General features: G+C 36.9%; 1 protein-coding gene and 1 long non-coding RNA gene across 4 annotated transcripts in view; one reads left to right on the top strand and one right to left on the bottom strand.

The window, feature by feature from the left end:
* Nucleotides 1–21,564, bottom strand: part of TRDN (triadin) — a 379,114-nt gene that overhangs the window by 211,896 nt on the left and 145,654 nt on the right. Inside the window, exon 10 of the mRNA XM_032339654.1 lies at nt 18,824–18,901. Coding sequence (XP_032195545.1) covers nt 18,824–18,901 — 78 coding nt within the window. The remainder of the gene's footprint in view (nt 1–18,823; nt 18,902–21,564) is intronic.
* Nucleotides 1–21,564, top strand: part of LOC116588503 — a 48,025-nt gene that overhangs the window by 1,822 nt on the left and 24,639 nt on the right. For all 3 annotated transcript variants that reach the window (XR_004284978.1, XR_004284977.1, XR_004284979.1), the window contains exons 2-3: nt 14,138–14,245; nt 15,457–15,501. This is a non-coding gene — a long non-coding RNA (uncharacterized LOC116588503). The remainder of the gene's footprint in view (nt 1–14,137; nt 14,246–15,456; nt 15,502–21,564) is intronic.

Below are 21,564 nucleotides of genomic sequence, written 5' to 3'. Positions count from 1 at the left end.
CAGCTAGAGAAGAGTTAGAACACTTAATACCATTGGCTTTCACAGGAGTAGCAATTAAATGTGTCTGTAGCCTGTGAACTTATCAGTGTACTGTCTTTCTCTGGCGAAAGTGTCATACGCCCTGAAATGATGGCTCTATCTGGCAGGGATCACAGGGAAGCCTGGTTGAGAGAGAAATCCTTTCCACAATGAGCAGCTCTGAGCCACAAATATGTTATTAGTTTCTGCATAAATTAACATCAGATGAAAGAAAAATTAAATGACTTACTTTTTGCTTTCTAAACCCTGACAATGGGTTTTTCTCTTGCTTTAAAATGTTTTTATGCCTTCTCAAAGCCAGAAAATGAACAATAGTCAATTAGAACTATGAAGCTTTCTTAGATGCCTGTTCCCAGGAAAACGGGAAAACAAATGCAAATGTGTAATTTTTCATCTTATGTTTTGTTAGCCCCTCTTTTCCTTTCTACTGTAGAGATTATCCAGATTTAACATGTCAGATGCGGGCTCCTCTTCTAGACCTCTCTGGCCAGGATTGATGTATTCTTGGTTCCAGTCAAGTAAATAAAGGTGTGTTTCTCCCAAAACAATGCCCTCCAACACATCTTGTCACTGTCACCTTATTTCTTTAGAGTGGCAGAGGCTGGCTTGGAACCCGCTCATACCGTGATCATGGGAAACTTCACAAAAGCAGATAAGTTCAATGACACCAGTGATTATTACAGTTCTCCACTGTTATCTTACAGAGGCATGAGGCAAGAGAGAAAGCACGGGTGCTAGCGGGAGTGACCTTGGTCTAAATTCTGTCTCTGACCCTTTCTGGTCGCAGAAAATTGAGCCATGCGCTATGACACACTGAATTTTGTTGTCCTTATTTGAAAAACGAGACCAATAAAAACTACTTTGCTGGCTTATTGAGAGGAATGGAGACACTGACCTGAAGTGCCTAGATCAGAGGGGATGTTCATAAAATAGAGTCGGCAGCGAGTAGCTGTTATGATACTTTAGAAACAATAAAACTTTGACCACATATAATCTTCAGTAATTTCTCTAGATAGGACATTTATTGATCTATTTGAGTAAATGCACACTAATATTCTTTTTTTTTCTGTACGAAGGCACAGAATACTTTATGAATAAGAAACTTCATGAATATAAATAAAATAAAATTGAATATTTTATGTTGAGAAACTTCAGGAAAAAAGGAAATCAGTAGGATTTTAAATATTATGAAGGGGTGCTGGGATGAAATGAAGACGTGGATTCCGGTCTCAGCGTCTGTGTAATTAGTAGCTGCTGCCTTTTGCAGCGATGAGTCCCTCTTCCGTCTTCAACCGTAAAAGGCAGGGGAATGAGTAGAGTGTTCGGACCTCTCTCCACCCATTTATTCCTTCATTCTTTAAATGAAGCATGCTTCTTCTTGCATTTACTTCTCAATTTTGCTGGGAGCAGGTAAACTCAGAAAGTTTTCGCTTTGTAAATAGCTACTAAAAGTTCTCTGGCTTTGTTATGGATTATAAAATGTTAAATCCAGAGAAAAGTCCATTTTTAAAGCTTTAAATATATGTGTATGTTATGTATCTATATATACACATATATATGATATGTGTATATTACATATATAGAATATGTGTAGATGGTGTCAGGTGGGGATAAGGGTCAGGAAAAAATAGTGCGTCTTAGAAGATTGGAGAATGAAACGGTGGAAGGCATCATTGTTTTTTGTTCTGTTTTGGTTTTTTTTTTTTTTTTTTTTTTAAGGAAGAAGGGTAAATCTTTGCAAATGGGTAGGATTTGAAGAGATTCATAAAAAATTGGGAGAGTTTTGGCTATCGAGAAGATTTTTGCAGCAGAGGAAAGCTATCTGCCAGGACCTTGATCATGGACTCTGTTGCTCATGGTAAAGATGGTCCCATTTTATTGTAAGATAAGAGACCACTGAGAGATTCCAAGCAGAGAAATCATATGATGCTGAACTCTGTTTCAAGAGGAAATTTGGGGGCTGCTGGGTGGTGTTAAGTGCCCCACTGGACTTTGTGATCATGTAAGGAAGAAAATTAAGAAAGTAAAAGAATTCAATACAAATATTCTCGTTCTTTTTTCTTTGTTTTCTTCCTCTGAATTTTATTTGGGACTCTTGAAGGAATGTAACGTTATAGAATGGTGCTAGGAGTACCTCACTTTACATTGTAATTAGGTTGCTATGGCAGCAAAGCTCTTAAATTAAGGACTTCACTCGAATTATCTGGCATAACTAAACTGGCCTGTCAGAAGCTGAATCCATTATCTTTGCCTTGGCTTTTCCTTTAGTGATAGCTGAATTATTCTTGGAGGCCAGCTCTTCTCATTATCAACTATTAAAACAAACGATTCACAACCAGCAATTCTATAGCACCTTTCACTGACTACCCGGAGACTCTTAAAATCACAGTTTGCTCCATCAACAGACGTTTGTCCTCCCTCATGTCAACCCCCTGGTCAGGGTCTATGGTTTTAAAAAATTCCTTCCAGGAACGCTAGGTATGGGAATAAGAAGCAGGAAAGTTTACAGTTACAATAAGGACTTTGAAGGATATTAAAGGTAAAATCTAAGGGAACCACCACAGAGGCCCCAAACCAAGGCCAAGTGAAAGTATAAATCTACTTCTTGGGGAAGTAAGCACAGATGGAGTCTGAAATGGTCTGGCTTTGACGGAGAGTGTCAGGTGTCACTACCAAAGCCCACTGAAGACCCCAGGGGCAGAGACTGTGGGGGTCCCGTGGACACTGGCTGAGAACTCTTAGTGATATCTCACCACTAACAACTGCAATGTCCCAGAGGACTCCCGATCTGATCACTGTAAATCAGAACTTTTTCAAGAGACCCTAAGCCAATTCATGAAGCCTCAAAAGGATCAGAGAGAAGGGATCTCAAAAATTACTTTATGTGGTCATAGTCAGGTAAAAAAAAAAAAAAAAAAAAAAAAAGTATTTAAACTTAGTTGAAATGTTACTTATTTTAAGGTAAGAGGAAATTACACTAACAGATAAAAGCACATGACCTCACGGGCATCAACATTGACTTGGTCCTCAGGTGAAAAGTCTATATATCCTATAACCAGTGAGAAAAATCGCTCATCAAAGAGCCACTTGCCCAACTTCCCAAGTCCCAGAAATGACACAAGTGTTCCAAACTAAGCATAACTGCACACCCTGTTCTCACTGCTGCAAGTGAAAAGTGAAGCTTGAGGTAGACGTACTCTATCAGACACTTGCAAGTGAACCGACCCCTGGCAGGACAGAAGTTCCTGCTTCTACTGCATGCTTTCCAACAGCTTTCAGCCCCCTCACAGCCCAAGTGCTCAGACATAACCACAATTCTTCTCTGTTTTTGAATTTTGTAGGCAAAAGAGAATGCAAAGTGATACATTCTTTGATACATTTCAAATTGCAAAAAAGTATCTTACATTAACTAAACTTGATATTTAAAACAGATGAGGTAGACTACCCTCAAACCTTTCAAAAATGATATAACGGTTTTAGATAAGTGTGGTACTTTTGAATGGGTTACATTTATATCAATGAAGGTTGTCACACCTATTTATTTTTTTCATTTTTCTATCTAGAAGTGAAAGAGCAAAGGCAGCCTCAGAATGTGTGTGTGTGAGAGAGGGAGAGATGAGACAGAAAGACTCTGGTTTGTATTTTTTCCCCTCCATGCTTTTATATTTCAGAAAGCAAGTGCTCAAAATCTGTTGACTTTCACTAAGTGAGATGCTCTCCATCTCCACACACTTATCTCTGGGTAGCTTCATAGACTGTAATTGCAATTTTTGTTGTTTTCTTCTTTACCCTGAGCAACAGAGTCCATGATCAAGGTCTTGGCAGATAGCTTTCCTCTGCTGCAAAAATCTTCTCGATAGCCAAAACTCTCCCAATTTTTTATGAATCTCTTCAAATCTTACCCATTTGGAAAGATTTACCCTTCTTCCTTAAAAAAAAAAAAAAAGAACAGAACAAAATCAATGCTGTCTTCCACCGTTTCATTCTCCAATCTTCTTGTGGTTTTGCTTTTGTTTTATTGGCTGTTTTTTGTTTGTTTGGTTTTGGTTTTTGGTTTTTTTGGTGTTGCTGAATTTGGAGCCTTTGGAAGAACTCTTTTAACACTTTTAAAGTTTATTTTTATGTAGAATCATTGTTTCCTCAAGATCCTTTATTGTAAACATTGCCAGTGTGTTTTTCTATAAGGATAAGAAAATCATAAAGGTTCTTTTCTAATACCTTTCATTTTCAATATTGTATTATTTCTAAAAGATTATTTTTTTCATATCTTCACCTTAATTTTTTTTCTTACATTTATCTGTATTTAGAGATGGATTGTAAAAGTACTCCACTACATCTGGAATGTCAAGAATGCCTAGAAACATCACATAATTGAATTTAGAGAAAAAAACTAGTTATCATTCAAAATTGAAATATACATCACTTTATAGTGCCATTTCAAAGATATTGCCATTTTTATAGAGAAGTTAGGATTTGATTTACTGCATAAATTAAAGACTTAATAGTTATTTGCAAAAGTATTTTGACTTGGAAATTACTAGAAGTTAGATATATTGGGCACATGTACAAGCCTGATTTTTAATCAAAACCTTTCAATTAAAAAAATATGTCTAATGGACATGTTTAAAAAGGAAACAAGTATCCTTTCAGAGAGTACAACTTTAAAGTTCTCATTGTTTTAATATGTTGAATTCAGGTTTATTTTACTTTTATTCTTTTATTTAAAAATCATATATGTTAGAAAGAGTTTTTATCCAGAATATATAAGAATGCTTAAAACACAATAATAAGGGCGCCTGGGTGGCTCAGTGGGTTAAGCCTCTGCCTTCGGCTCAGGTCATGATCTCAGGGTCCTGGGATCGAGTGCCGCATTGGGCTCTCTGCTCAGCGGGAAGCCGGCTTCCCTCTCTCTCTGCCTGCCTCTCTGTCTACTTGTGAGCTCCCTCTGTCAAATAAATAAATAAATAAAATCTTTAAAACAAAACAAAACAAACAAACAATAAAAACACAATAATAAAATACAGCAGCTCAATTAAAACAAAAGAGTAGAATAAATCATTAAAGATGATACACAAATGTCTAATAAACATGAAAATGATACTCAAAATTATTAGTCATTAGAGAAATGCAAACTATAACCAAAATGAAGAATTTCCTTACTCTGGCAAACATTAATCCTTTTTACTATCTCCATAGTTTGCCTTTTCCAGAATACCATATAATTGGAATCACACCCAAATTTCCAGATTGCATTCTTTTAATAAGTAGTTTAAATTTTTTGAACTTTTAAAAATTTAAATTCAATTAATTAACATATAGGATATTGTTTGTTTCAGAGGTAGAGGCCTGTGATTCATTAAGGAGGGCATGTGATGTAATGAGCACTGGGTATTATGAATTCAAGTTTTTTAACTCACGGGCTACATAAATTTCATCATCTCTCACAAACTATACCAAACGAGTAACAAAACCTTTTGTTTTCTCCTTCCACATATAAGGTCTATTCTAGTAGATCAAAAATTTTGGGGGGTGCCTGGGTGGCTCAGGGGGTTAGGCCTCTGCCTTCCGCTCAGGTCATGGTCTTGGGATCCTGGGATGGAGTCCCTCATAGGGCTCTCTGCTCAGCGGGGAGCCTGCTTCCCTTCCTCTCTCTGCCTGCCTCTCTGCCTACTTGTGATCTCTGTCTGTCAAATAAATATAAAAAAAATTAATTTTTTATGTTTTGATGTTAAAAGCATTAAGTGCCCCCCCCCCAAAAAAAAACCATTAAAGCCATTTAAAATCCACACCTAATTGAAGTGAGCAACCCTCATCCTTTATTATGTGAACAATTGTCAAGACTCTCTACTCCATTTAGTTAAAACCAACCTGGCTTTAAAGACTCCTTTTGTTCTAAAGAGGAAGAAAAATATCTTTTGGAATTGTAACAAGTTAATATGCTAGGAAGAAACATTTAGGTCAAACTAACAGAAATAACAAATAAACGTTTTTTAAAGAAAAACCGGTACTTACAAATTAGAGCTTTGGAAGGACCCAGTTCTTTTTTTATAAAATGCTTTATGAGAAAAATTTGCTGGCGTGGGAGGGTTCCAATCAGAATCCCATAAGAAAACTACTATTAGATCACTTTCATTCACATTCACAACCCACGTCATCCTTAACTTCCTCTCTGGTCCTTTATAGATCAAAATACAGGGGGAAAATCTTTTTTGATACTATGATAAAAAGTTATGAGAAAATCCTGAGACAACAAATAACAGATCCTAGTCAACAAATATCTCCTTTTCTGTGTTCTGCTTTGTGGGTGCTACCCTTGGATACCCAGAACATATAAATTCTTGAAGGGTCAAATCGGACAGACTACCTCCCATCCCCAGCTATACTGTCATATGTGTACAGAGAGAAAAAACTTCTCTCAATAGGAAAAAGGTAATGGTTTTCAGAAAAAGTCTTTTTAATAATCAATAATGGTAAATCAAAACCAAATAACAAGGGGAAAGTTCTAAGTTTAAAGATGTAAGTTTCTCATGGAAGGTATTTGATGTCTACTAAGATGTATTTATAGTTCATGATCCATGGGAAACCCATTTCTTTCCATTCTTCATTTCCTTTTGGTTGACCCTCTTCCATCTGTTTGGTTTTATCTTTCTTTCTTGTAAAGATTTTTTATTATTATTTACTTGAGAGAGAGAGCACGAGTGAGGGTGAGGGTGAAAAGCAGACTCCCTACGAGTGAGGGTGAGGGGCAGGAGGCCAGATGGAGGGGCTTGATCATAGGACTCTGGGATCATAACCTGAGCCAAAGACAGATGTTTAGCCTACTGAGTCACCTAGGCGCCCCAGTTACATATTTCTTTTTTAAAAAGTTTATTGGACAATCAGTTATTAAGACTTACTACTTTTCCACAATACTAAAGTTGAATTACACTGGTTCTAACATGTTATCTCAAATAGAACTATGTTACTTCGTGTTCAGGCCTAGCACAGTGTTGCAACTAACATGTTATCTCAAATAGAACTATGTTACTTCGTGTTCAGGCCTAGCACAGTATTGCAACTAAAAGAAACAAGAGTCTAAAGTCCCAGGAAGTTTTGAAGATAAATTTAAATCTTTCCTGAAGTCTTTCAAATAGCTAATGTTGTGGGACCCAAAGCAAGGTAGTCTGAAGATTCATTCTTTTATTCAAGCTTTCCAACCCTCCCTCATGACAGCTCTTCTCTCCCCGCCGCCCCAAACACTTCTCTCTCCCAAAAGCACACTAAAAACTTCCTCTAGCCCATGCTGGATCTATTTGCTTTTCTTGGCCTTTCTTTCTTTCTTTTTTTTTTGTTTTTTGTTTTTTGTTTCTTTTCTTTTTAAGATTTTATTCATTCATTTGACAGAGAGATAGAGAGACAGCACAACTAGGCAGAGTGGTAGGCAGAGGGAAAAGGAGAAGCAGGTTCCCTGCCAAGTAAGGAACTGGGTGTGGGGCTCCTTCTAAGGACCCTGGGATCATGACCTGAGACACCCACATGCCCCTTGACCTCTTTCTTTATTGTCCAGATCTTTTCTTTTCTTCTGGGGACTAACCCTTTCTGTTTCATCATGAATACATTTAATTCTTTGGATTCCATCCAATTTTTCTGCTTTCCCAGCATATTCTGAGCAGAACACAAACACTTGGGTCCTGACCAGATAACCCTAGAATACTCCTTAGATGTTAAGGTGGAAGAGAAAAATTGAGAATATTTATATTAATATTTGTTCATCCATCACAAATGTAAGTAATCATTTTTTAAAGAATCTTTTTTAAGCCATTGGAAGGTGAAAGTTGAATAAACAGTGTTGTACCAAAGTTAATTTGTTAGTTTTGATAGATGAACCACAGTTATGGAAAATGTAAACATCAGACGAAGCTTGTTGAAAGGCATACAAGAATCTCTGTATTATCTTTATAACTGTTCTATAAATCTTAAATAATATAAAAATAAGAAGTTTAAATATGTTAACATTTTCCATAACCATGATTCATGTATGAGATCTTTGATATACTATACATTGTCAATGAAAAGAGGATATAACACATGAAATTTTTTTTTTTTTTGGTCCAAGAATATCATGCAACTAGAGATCCCCATAACAGACTTCAGGAAATGCTGTGCTTGGATTAAGTTTATGACACCAATGTCTCTATCTCCTCATTTGGAAATTCCAGACTCCTACATTCAGTGGTCCACAGGAAATGACCATTTGTATGAACAGAGCCTAGCTTGCTGCCTGACATGTGGCACAGTGTTCGTTTTTAGTCCAGATCCAGTCTCCACGCTGATCTTTATGGACTGTGTTAACTAAGCCCCTTGCCCTCTAGATTTGGATTATTTTTGCCTTATGGGAGCAACCTGAAGAGACAATAGAGCAGGAAAAAAAAGAGTTATTTTCCAACTCCCTCCTGGGCTCATTGAGGATATTACTCACATGATTTTACAGAGTTTTGATGGTGTGTTCTCATAATGAGGGACATAGCTCTCATTGGGCATCTCTATCTTAAGCTTTAGGCTTTGTAAACCACTCCATTCTCCTACCTCTTCAGGCCCAGGACAGATAAGGCTCCCTGTTTTTGCTAGCCCTGAGATGCTTCATGGTAATTCTGCAAAAACCTTTATAAATACTACATTCATTAAACAGTCTTAATCACCGATTTTGATGTGCCAGGGACCCGGATACACTCAGCAAGCCCCAAACTGAGCTCATTATCTCTTCCCAAACCTGTTTTTATTCTTAATACCATTCATTTACTCAGGTCAAATAAGACTTTAGCAATCACACTCAGCCCTAACACTTAATCGCTAATCTAAGATAATGGAAACAGACTAAACTTGGGTATGTGACACCTGGCCTCCAATTCCAATTACAGCTGACCCGTGAACAACACAGGTTTGAACTGTATAGGTTTGTTTACATGTGGATTTTTTTTAAATAAATATAGTATAGTACTGTAAATATATTTTCTCTCATGACTTTCTTAATAATATTTTTGTCTCTTCTATAGTTTAAGAATACAGTAAATAATCCATATAAAATATGGATTACATATGGAAATGTAAATATGTAAATATGTAAATATGGAAACAACGGTGTGTTTATGTATCAGTAGGGCTTCTAGTGAACGGTAGGTTATTAGTAGTTAAGTTTTCACAGGGTCAAGTTATACACAGATTGTCTGCCACAAGGGGAAGGGCCGGCACTGTCCCTGACCTCCGCATTGATTGAATGTCAACTGTATATCACTGTTATAGTTGTGTTCTCTTAAGCAATTTACTTGATTTTTCTGATCTTTTCTAAATTCTAGTATATGTGCTGCCGAAGCGAGCACTGATCTTTTCTAAATTCTAAAATGATGTGAAATCGTATTCACTGCTTGGCATTGTTTTGAGGGTTAAGGGGGATTGTTTAAAGGAAAAGGAAGGTAATTTTTCCCCAGGAGCAGTAGGCTTCTGTAACTGTCTCATCTCCATACCCCCAATCCGCACCTCTCAGCCATCCATTCTTTCTATAGCTGAGATGGTAATCTAAAATGCAAATCTGATCATACTTCTCCTTCCTCCAATTGCTTTAGCAAGCTCATGGAGTCCATGAGGGCATGTAAAATCTTTAGCTATGTATGCAAAACTTTTCAGGATATGACCTGAAGCCTGTATTAAGAAATTATGTAGAGTTTCACATATATTGACTAATGTCATCAAGACAATTACCTTATTATCTTCTGTAGAGACCAATTTAAGAACTGCCATAAAATTAATGATTTATTATACATATTGTAGAACCTTCATGATTAAAAAATGATAATAAGGGCAACTAATGTTTGAGTATATAACTCTGCTAGAAAATGTGCTAAGTTGGGGTGCCTTGGTGGCTCAGTTTTTTAAGCACCTGTCTTTGGCTTAGGTCATGATCTCGGGGTCCTAGGATAGATCTTTGGGTTGGGCTCCCTGCTTTGTGGGGAGTCTGTTTTTCCCACTTCTTCTGCTCCTTCCCTCTCCCCTGCTCGTGCTCCCCCTCTCTTTCAAATACATAAATAAGTAAAATCTTTAATAAAAAAAGAAAATCTGCTAAATCATTATATACATTTTTTCATTCAGTTGTGTTAGCAACTTTCTAAGTCAGATAAGTAGTGAAAGTAGTTTAGTTTATATATTTTATCAAAATTTATAACTAAAGGTCAATTCCATTAAAAATTGTTGAAAGATGTAAGTTTATTTCAGCACAAAACAAAGAAAAATATTATATCGGCCTAAAGTTCAATAAAATTTATTGTGTCATAGATTTAATGGAATAAGAACTGGGGCCAAATTTCTATTTTATTATTTTATACTCTTTGCTTCTCAGGAAGCAAAAGCTCACCGAAGTGCTAAGGTGATAAAGTTCTTGGTTTAATAGAATTGTAAATAAAACATTACTAGCTCCTGTAGAACATTGTCCTCGGATGCAACCTATGGTAAGAAATAATCTTATAATAAGTTTCTTATAATGCTCCTTTCTCCTCTACACAAATCCCACCAACTCACTTTTTATGACCCAATGCAAGTCTTGTGATTTCATTGCATGGCCTTGCTTTACTCATATCTCATCTTCCTCCTAACTTTTACAACCTTTACAACTCACTTTTGTACATCAGTAAATAATGCTTCATAGTAGTATGCACTGCATTGGGGCATGTCTGGTTGCCCCAACAAGTAGTCATCTCTATCCAGACCACAACCATCTATGGTAGCTATTTAATCACTATGCTAAGCCATACAGTCTTCCCTTTGCTCTTCAGGCAGTTTATTACCAACTCACCAGCCTGAAAACAATAAGCTTGAAATCTCTAGGTGGGAGCAGAAAGGGACTCAAGAGACCATTCAAGTTCTGGTCCCACACTTTACAGGTGAAGAAATGGAGACCTATCTGTCAAAGATCATACAACCGACTAAGTGTCAAAGCTGAGGTTAAGAAGATGAGTCCTTGGTCTCTCTCTAGAGTTCTTTTGCCCATGTATGGGAGATGGCATTTATGATATTATTTACAATTGCCATACTAAGTACCAGTTCTGTATTTATTCAAGAAGATGACAGGGTATATGGTATTTATTCACCTTATATTTGGCTTTGTTTATACAAATTGTATACTTATAATGGTTATTAAAAGTAATTTAAGGAGGGGCTGGGTGTTCTAGTAGGTTAAGCATCTGACTCTTGGTTTCGGCTCAGGTCATGATCAAGCCCCTGTCGGGCTCCCAACTCAGTGGGGAGTCCACTAGAGATTCTATCCCCCATTCCATCTCCCTAAGCCCCTCTCCCTGCTTGTGCTTGCTCTCTCTCTCAAATAAGTAAATAAAATTGATTAAAAAATAGGTGACTTAAGAAGATATATTCTTAGCAAGAGATCATGTAACTTCTTCTGTCCACATATTTGTCACAATAGAAAAGTTGTGGCAATTTTACATTAAATATCCAGTAATTCCATGTGGGTGGAAGTCTTTTATTCTCCAGACAGCAATGACAACAAAAAACATGATATTTTGGGGGGGGGGGTGTCCATGTTAAATAGCGGGAAAGAAAAATAATCTTTTCTCATTATTAAAAAATAATGGGATCATATCTGGTAACTCTGCTCATACTAAGATTTTATGAAGCAGCTGTTTTGGGTGATGGGGGTGGGGATTTGTTTAATCACTGAGGATTCTGTTTGAGAGCAGTGAGGGGCAAATCTTTCCTGAGAAATACAGTTCTGATAAACACTGGATGATAAAGTGGCTCTCACGCTAAAAGTAAGAATAACCTGTCATGTTAATATAACAGTTGCCATTTCATTCAGGGGAAGAACTCAGTAGATCAGCTCCCTTACTGAAATAAGTGGTTAGCTATAGTGACTCTCAGACCTTGAAGGCTTTTCACCCCCAGTGGAGTTCCCATCAGACATGGGAGTTCTGTCACAAAACATAGTACTTTTTTGGAAGAATGTGAAAATTCATATTACATTTAAGTTAGTCCCTTTTAAATTATGTCCATGATTAAATACAGATTGACAATGCCCAAAATGATTACATAAGGTGGTTATTAGGTATCTGTTTAATGTAATTGTAGCCAATTTTCCATGGCCAAATATATTCTAAAAAAATACAGTAGGAGTCAAAGGAAACAAGTGATTGAAAAACACAATGAGTCTCCATACCCAAATATCTAAAGCAATCAAAACTTCATTATCATGTGTGAAGCATGTGATGTGGGGAAAGGAGTGAAACTGAAGGAAAGCAAGATACAACCTCAAGGAATGAGACAAAGAGTCCAACATAAAGCACACCAACATATCTAAGAACGAGTTAAGTGCTGTGAGAAACTCATTTTCTTGTACTATGAACACACAAATAAGTTTTTAAGGGTCTCACAGATGTGAAAGCAGTTTTACTCATAACAAGGTCCATGGTTTTTCAAAAGTTAGTGATAAAATTGCAAATTGTTTCCAATGTCCCGTGAACACACTTAATAATCCACGCTATACATAAGCTCTACTTTTTGAAAACAAACAAAAAAAAATGCCGAGTATGCTTAAGCTCCTACATTTTGACCTGTTATATCTGCATTCCTCAAATCAAAAAGCACACTTCAGTGCCCCAAGTAAGTTCCTTTTTCTCATAATGCCATTTTCTTGCAACTTAGTCCTAAGGAAGTTCCAGACTAAAATAGTGCATCAAGGACTGTGCATAATCAGCCTCACTAAAAACAGCTTGATTAATACTAAATATGTCCTCGTTCCTAATCAATTATGTTAATGAAGTCGCGGGCAGCACATCTGCATGCCCTGACGAAGCCCATGAGCTCAGCTCTGCCTGATAACGTGGCCTCCTCAGGAAGCTGCTCAGTGCATGTCCACAGTGTGAAAACTCCTCTGGGAATGGAAGGGAGGTACCAGCAAAAGCCTCATAATATTGCAATATTGTTATGTTACCCATTTAAACATTGTATTGGTTTCCAGGGTGAAATGTCAAATTAAATCACTCTTTAAATATAACAGTGGACACCTAAGTGTCACACTTTACAAATGACACATCCTTGTCCAAGTGACAGACCGATAGGCAAAACATTTGCTACTTGGTGTTTTATGAACCTCTAGTAGGAGATAAAATGGAGTCAAACACTTGAATAATCTATCAAAATCTGTCGCAAATTGGGGAATTGGAGTTGTTTGATTTATGTCTATCTTGCAACAACAACAGAATTAGAATCCAATGAAACTTAAGGTGACACTATTATTTATAGGCTCTCCCTTGTCCTGTGAACACTGGGGCAATGAGAGTCACTTGTCAGTTTTGTGTCGAATTATCTCCAGTAACATAAGCTTATACAGTCCAAATGCCAAATGAAATGTGAGTCTGATGTCTCCCTTTTTCTCTCTCTCTCTCTCTCTCAGCTGGATTCTAAAAATTTTTTCACAATAATCTGCTTACCAGCTAGGTAAATGACATAGAGTAGTTGCCAGTGATTAGATTACTCCTTTTGTTTTATTATTTTCAGGATGAGTCAGTTATATTTGAGGAGAGTTAAGACTTTAAAAAGTATTTGATTCCTATCAATATCAAGCATTTATAAAAGATGATGCAAGTTGGGAATTTACACTGGTGTGAAACTACATACAATAGATAGGCAAAATGCAAACCACTGAGCATTTAGATATTTCGACAACTCTGATTATATGAGGTAAACATTTAAGCTGCTTTGCTACTAACTAGGTTTAGAAATTACCGAGTACTATGGACTGAATTGTGTCTACTCCAAATCCATATGTCGAGACCCTAACCCACGTATGATCGTATTGGAGATCTGGCCTTTAGAAAGTAATTAAGCTTAAATGAGGTGTTAAGAGTGGAACCCTGATCTCATAGAACTGTGTCATTCTAAGAGGAAGAGCTACCAGCGCTCCCTCTTCACCATGTGAACATAGTAAGAAGCAGACATCTGCAAGTCAGGAAGTAGTTTCTTTCCAGAACCCAACCATCATGGCACTCTGACCTTGGACTGTGAGAAAATAAGTTCCTGTCATTTAAGTCATCCAATCTGTGGTGTTTTGTGTTGGCAGCTCTTGCAGACCAAGACATTAAGGGTTGATCAGGAATTTAAGAAATTGTTATATCAAGAGGAAACAATCTTCACATAATTACCACACAGAAATTGCTCCTGGAGCCAAGTGAGTAAATGGGTCAAGCAGATGCCTGGAAGTTGATGGAGACAGTAGGAAGCTCCCCTTAGTCAAGAGGACCACACTTGAAGTCAGTAAATAAAAAATCTCTGTGAGCCAAATAAAATGTGTCAAGTTTGGGACAGAGGCAAAAGTTTCAGATTTTGGACTAGCCCTGGGCTCTTCTTTAAATATTCAAGAGCTATTACTGATTTGGAGTCTTGGAGCAAGATTTTACATGTACTTTACATTAAATTGTGATCTCTAATGACCAAGTGAATTCCTTTTTATGATGGATACTGATATAGAACTGACTAACAGAGGATATGGGATTTTTATTTAAAATTTGCAACTACTAATTCATAAAATAAAAATATTTTACATACTACACAGTAGGTTCTTATAACCTGTAAGTATAATGTAACCTTTCCCCCCATTCCCACTGGCATTTCTCTTGCTCTCTTATAAGTCTTTCTAGAATGTTAAGGTACTTGGCTTGAAAACTATTATTCTTCCCCAGATAAGCAGCAGTCACAATTTCTCCATGAGAGGCATTTAAGCCATTCTGAAGGACATCTGGCCAATTATAGGACATTCAGGTGACTAATACTAAAGAAAAGCATTTTTAGAAATATTCATGTCTCAGAAGACATGAAGGTAGGATCCTCAAACACTGATGTCCACATAGTAATATAATAGAAAGAGCCTTGGGCATAGAACTAGAAATTCAGGGCTGAAATCTCAGACCCGCTATTTACTAACTTAGCATGAATAAACTCCAAGCCTACCTTTGTTCATTGTTAATAATGTCTATATTACAGGGTTTTGAAATATCAAGTGTAAAATGCATATAAGTACAGAAAACACAATATTCTAAGTAAATGTGAGTTGAAGAGAGCAGAGCTACAGGTGTGACTTGGTCAGGATCTGGCCAGAAAGTGCATAGAACATTCTGAAGTCAGAACACAACCTAAGGAGAACATCGCCTGCCCAACTACCCAAATTCTTCCCTGGCTGTTGGTTATGTGAAACATAAATATATAGCCAAAATGGATCATTGGGTTTGTTGTCAATTGGATAATGCATCTCTCACCAAAGCATTCAGATTAAATTTTATTTATTTATATTTAAATCATTAATTATTAAGTAAATTATGCATTATTAAAATTAAAGTGTACTTATTTATTTGAGTTTAACTTAATTATTTTAATTTAATTTAGATAAACTGGAGAAAAGACTATTTGAAACAGGCTACCCAAGTTCAGGTGTCTGATGTAAAACAATGGGCTGAATCTGTAAAGCTTTTTTTGTACATGGACATAAGCCAAAGTTTCTCTGAATTTAACGTGTTCAATACTCAGTTGAGGACCTTTTAAAAATAGAGATTTTTTCTTTCTCTCTGAATTGCCAAGAATCTGATTCACTAGATCTAAGCTATGGCGGGAATACGAATTTTTAACAAGCTTCATAGTTGATTTTGGTGTAGTGATCTGCAAACTACTGTTTGTGGAAAGTTGCGTTAAGTCAATAAAATGCAATAGAAAGAGAACTTCCTAAGTTCACCAATATCAAACACAATAATAAAAACTGCAGTCATTATAGTTTTATTCTGTGTACAATACCTCTCTGTGATAGGTAATACGAGTGTCAGAATTTCATCAATAAAGAGGCTGAAACTATAGTTATCACATTTAAGTTCATCCAGATAAGTAAACAGCAGAACCAGAATTGGGATCCAGGTATGTGTGATTCCAGAGCACGGGCTATAAATTACTATACTGTTTTTAAAGACACAGAATTCCCACCATCTCTCTAAGAAGCAAGAAATGACCAGTAATGCCTGGGTCCCCTTCATAAGAGAGGTTTGTAGGATACATGAAATGGACTAACTTCTCAGACATTTCTTTTTCATTACTGGATATTCATTTGGGAATGAGATTTGGGGGATAGAAGATACACAAATTATAGAGGAGAGGACAGGTTACATATCACTATTATATTTGATATATATAATTTCAGATAACAGCCATATAATATTTTCTTGTGTTCCATATGCCAATTTAGAGTGGCCTGCTCAGTAATTCTACCTGGATGTCTCATAAGAAACTGTCATGTCCCCATCTGTCCTGAATCCATCACCTTCCTGTTTCTCCTCCCCAGGCCCATTTTATTTCAGTGGTTTCTTGACTCAGTGAATGGCGTTTCTGTCTACCTGGATATCTAATTCAGAAAGCTGGAGTCATTCTTATCACTTGTTGTATCTCAGCATCTAAATTAATCAGATACTTTTACCGACTGGTTCCTTTTCCATATACTTTTCTCATCTATCTGCTTTCTCCATCCATTACACCAGTTTAGTTCCTGCTTTGCAACTTGGCTGGACTATTTTCTCTTCTCAAGTGTCTGTAGCCAATCTCATGTCACCTCTCTAATCCAGCAGGCTGGCAGTCAAACTGCCATTTTAAAATGAACCTGTCTATCCCATCCATAGGGAATTCCTTGTCTTCTATAGAAAAAAATTAAAATCTCTTAGCTGAGGAGGAAATATTTATGGTTGTATATGCACAGACTCTCTCTGGAGAAAAGAACATCAGTTTCCTATAAAGACAACTGGGTAGTTGTTGCATAGGGCCAGGCAGGAGATTTTCTATCCTATATCATTTCTGTAACTTTTAAATTTTGAACCATGTCTCAAAAATTTTAAAAGGAAATACAAATTCCTTAGCTTGGTGAAATTGCATGATTTTAGAGATTTGCAAAAGAAATACAAACACAATGAGAAAAAAAAAAAAGGAAGAAAGAAAGGAAAGAAGAGAAAGTTTGGATAGACCAGAATAGAAAATGTTGATAAGTGTATCTGCAGGCTGAGTATATTGCAGGTTTACCTTACTATTCAATGTTCTATAATAAGAACTTTAAGATACAAATAAATCCAAGGCTGAGCTATAAGGCACATCACAAGCTGTCTTTTGCATGCCTTTTTATGAGCTATCCCAGACCCTCTCCATGACTTCTTTCTCTCCATGCTGAGCTACTTCTGCTCCTCTGGACCAAATGCCTTCCTTTCCCATCTCCATGCCTTTGGATATGCCAATTCTTTATTGGTAATATTCTTGCCTTCCTTGCTCATTCTTCCCTCTTCTTGAGACTTTAGCTCCATAGTGACTTCTGCAGAGAAGCTTTTCCTAGAGTCCTCTTCACCTCTTCCAGAGCTATGCCACAGTGCTTTCTCTAAGCTTCCTTTCTCTAAGCTTCCACAGTGCTCATTTGGGAATGGGGTCTGGGGACTTAATTTTTGGTTCTTATTACGTCGTGTAATCAGTGCACCTCTTAGAAGCCAGCAACCAGGGCACCTTGTGCAAGCTGCGTGCTTTATACTCCTCTGGCTACACCTTGCCCTGGGTCTAGGAGTCTGTGGGGGCAATAGGGTGTGGCCACCTGGGTTTTTTTCTCTCTTACACTCCAGATCCTACTATCCTGAATTTTCCTCCCTCAGACAGTTCTTTCTCTGCTGCCAGCGACTGTTTGGGCCTCCTGCTAAATGAAACTTCTAGTCTCAGAAGGAAACCAAAGAGCAGCTGTTTGCTAGATGGGGTTAGAATTTGGACAAGCAGGGTGGTGTCCCTTTCAGGTTTGACAGAGGTGGGAGTGAATGGAAAGGTGCTAGGAGGGTCTGAAGGAGACCTCTATCTGTATTCTTGCAAAACACTAATGATGCACTGGGCTTTGATTACTTATGTTTTATATCTGGCTCCTCTTTAATTACTTTTAATTTTATGTCTGTAAACTGAGTCTTAGTAGGACAGGAACTATTTTTTATTGTACTCTGAATCCCCAGTACTTTAGGCAATGCCTGATGTGATCTCATTGTTGGGATTTAATAAATTATAGTTGGATGAATAAGTAAAGACAAATGATTTTGAACTTTTAGCAAAATTAATTATGGTGACATTTCCCTCTTCTAATTTTGCCAGTCCTGAAGCATTGTATTTTGAAGAACAACTTACGAGTGGTAGTATTAGCTACTAATTTTATAAAGCACTTGTAAACTGGTACACACACACATACACACACACATACACACACCCCATTTTATCCTCACACTGACTCTGTGAGGTGAGTACTATCTTGCCCCATCTTATAGATGATAAAACTCATGAAGAGTGAATTCAAGTAACTTCAAAAAATTTACTCAAATGATCAGAGATGAAATTCAGATTCAAACCCAGAAACACTGGCACCAGAGTCTTAAGACACTAAATTGGTCAAGTTGTGGTAAAAGTTCAAGAATTGCAAGGCATATCCTTATCCATTTGTCCCTGTACTTTCTGCTTTGTTTCCAGAGTATGAAACTGGCCATCCCTCTGGAAGCTGATAGTTACCAATATAAAATCTGAAGAGGAAATTTTTGGTTCTCCAAAAAGCAACAAGTTGTAATTTCAAGAAAAGTAACCTGCAGCTAAGACATACTAAAACTACTTGAGAAAATATGGATTTTGTTGTTCCTGCTGTTACTGTTTTGTTTTATTTCTTTACATTCTATTTTATCTACAATAGAGAAGACCTTAGGAAAAATAAAATACTTGCCTTCCAGAGGAGGTGATGCCAGAGTGGGTCTGGAAGCTTGTTCTGTTGGTAATGGAGGTGGTAAGGCTGGGCTTTGGCCTTTGCACACAATGTAGGAGTAGGTATTGGGGGGGAAAAAAAGGTATTAACAAATTTAATATCCATGACTAAAATAGCTCGATCTGTCCCCAACATGCATAATTCATATTCCAAAGTATAAATTCATATTATTATGCAATAAGAAAAGTGTTATTAGGTGAGATCTTTAAGTGGATACATACACAGATTCCGTAATCTTCAGACCCATTTCTGAACATATTACTTTTCATAGATGTATATACAATGTTAAATATATCTACTGGACTTCATTAATGGAAAACCTGCATGCAATCAAATAAAGCAATTTATTTTCAATATGCACTTTAAATTATGGAAACTAAAAATCACAGAAGCTGAGAAGACTCCTAATATAGAGAGAAATCACCATTTTTTCATTTAACTAAAAATTCTCAAATGATATAATAGGGCAATAAAAGAAAGTTAAAATTCATGGGCCTTTTGATATTGAACAGGTACATTTTTTCCTGCCAAAATAAATGACCTGCAGTTAAGTAAATAATGGGCCAAAGGGAAAATATATTCAGTTTTATAGAGACTTGAAAGGCTCCCTCAAGTCTCTGGGCTTATTATGAACTGTATAAAAACCCACAGTCATTTCTGAGTGCTTCCTTATCCCAAGTGACTTCTTTAATTAACCAAAACCATCCAGGCCATGAACTGTAAACATTAACTAACATATGATCCCCTATGAAATGCTTGCAAAATGTTTTATCATTAATTTTCATTCCAGAAACTTCTGCCCTGTGTTTCTTTTAAATCCAGGAATTGACGTGGGCATGTGCACCTTCTAGAAATCTCACTGACAACTAGATATTACCAAATGTCAGCAGACCTGCCTGCTTACTGGAAGTTTTCCTTTTTTAGAATTTGTCAAAATTAGTTTGCTCTGGCGGGTTGTGGATTAGCAAGCAGAGTATTTGGATAGGCACACACGCCACGTTCTGTACTGGTGAGAAGGGAAGCAGCCCGAGCCCTCACGCCACACAGAGGTTAGTCTCCACTCTTTAGAGGATTTCCTTGTTGTTAGACCTATCCAGGGTTATTCCTGAGCATGTTCAAGTATGCATAAAAGGACATTGTTTCATAGCATGCAGGCCATATCCCTAGAAAAGTATCAATCCATATTATCGTCAATTTTTTTTCCCTCCTGAGAGCAAAGATTTGATAGAAACAGATTGCAACATGCAAGTTTCTCTTTCATTGCACAAAGAAAAGGTGAGGCTGGGCACTCTAAAAACAATTTGATTTCCATGATTTTTCCTAGCTAACATTTATACACTGCTCACTCTATGCTTAGAACCATCACAATCAGTTTTGATATATTAAGTTATTTAATCTTCACAAGCTCCTTAGGATGTAGGTGTATTTTCACTTTACCGTTTGAAAACTAAAGTGAACAGGTTTTCAGGCCATTCAGCAACTAAGAAGTGGAGCTGAATTTCCATGGAGGCTCCAGATTTGAGGTGCTTAAAGCTGCTTTCAGACTGCTAAGGCCAGAAAAGGGTCATCTATGACAAAGGGGTCCGTGACTGCAGGTGGGACAGATGCCTGAAGCTTCCACACTGAGTCTCCACCTTCTGTGTAAGTCAAAGGGATATATACTTGTAAATACCCATTCCCTAGTCTTGCTTGAGAGCTGTTCTTGAGAAACTATTTCTAAGGTGGGTTGATGTATTGTAGCTCTTAAATTTAGGGATAATCTAGATTTAGAAAGGAGTTAACTAAAGCTTAAAATACAAGTGACCATGAATATAAATCAATTATTCCAAATACTGAGGCTTTCAAAAATATCTTCATAGAATGGTTCCTGTTCAATCTAGATAGCTTTATCCTGTCATATACTTTCATGAACAGTGATGATGGAAAATCACAATCCTTTATAGTTTTGATAAGCTTTTTAGAAATTTATTTCAAAACAAAATTCTTTCCAGGGGAATTATTCATAATTTATACTCTAATATATTTTTAGATTTTCCTGGAGGAACCATAAAGTCATTATTTTATTTTAAAAACATTTTCGTGAGCCCTTCTTATGTGCCAATACCAAAACCATTAAACTCCAGCTCTGCCTTCAAGAGGTTTCTAATACACTGACTAAAATAGACTTAGATCATGATAATAGATCGCTCTACTAGAGTGTGATGAGGGGAAATAAAACATACAGAGGGGATATTGCAGAAAGACCCCTGGAGAAAATCAACTGTGACCTGTATTAAAGACTTAACCTGGGTTTGCTGGTGACAAAATGAGGAGAGGAAAGGTTCCACACAGAAAGAATATGGTGAAAACAAGGCATGGGTGCTAAAGTATGGAGGACTCTTAAAACAAACAAACTTTCTGGTGCTTTCTGCAGCAGAAAGTGTAATATCTAGTCTATAACAGAAATTCCCTATGACTGTGATCAACTATAGTATGCTCCCTGTGATGGCTGATTGTATCACTGTGAGGCAATGGACACAGCCGGGAAGCAGGATCAAAGAAAGAGAAAGAAAAAGCCAGAAGACTTCTTGCCTCATAGTGACAGCTCTGTCACCTTGGCAGGGCAATTATCAGTTCAGACCAAATGTCTATTGTGGTAGGGAGCACCGTAACAAATCAGATACGTCATCTTTGAGCATGATGCCTGACTGAAAAATCTTCTT

The sequence above is a fragment of the Mustela erminea genome, chromosome 4 (genome assembly GCF_009829155.1).
Source record: "Mustela erminea isolate mMusErm1 chromosome 4, mMusErm1.Pri, whole genome shotgun sequence".
NCBI lineage: Eukaryota > Metazoa > Chordata > Mammalia > Carnivora > Mustelidae > Mustela > Mustela erminea.
The sequence above is the reverse complement of the archived record's forward strand: the minus strand, read 5'-3'. Positions and strand labels throughout refer to the sequence as shown.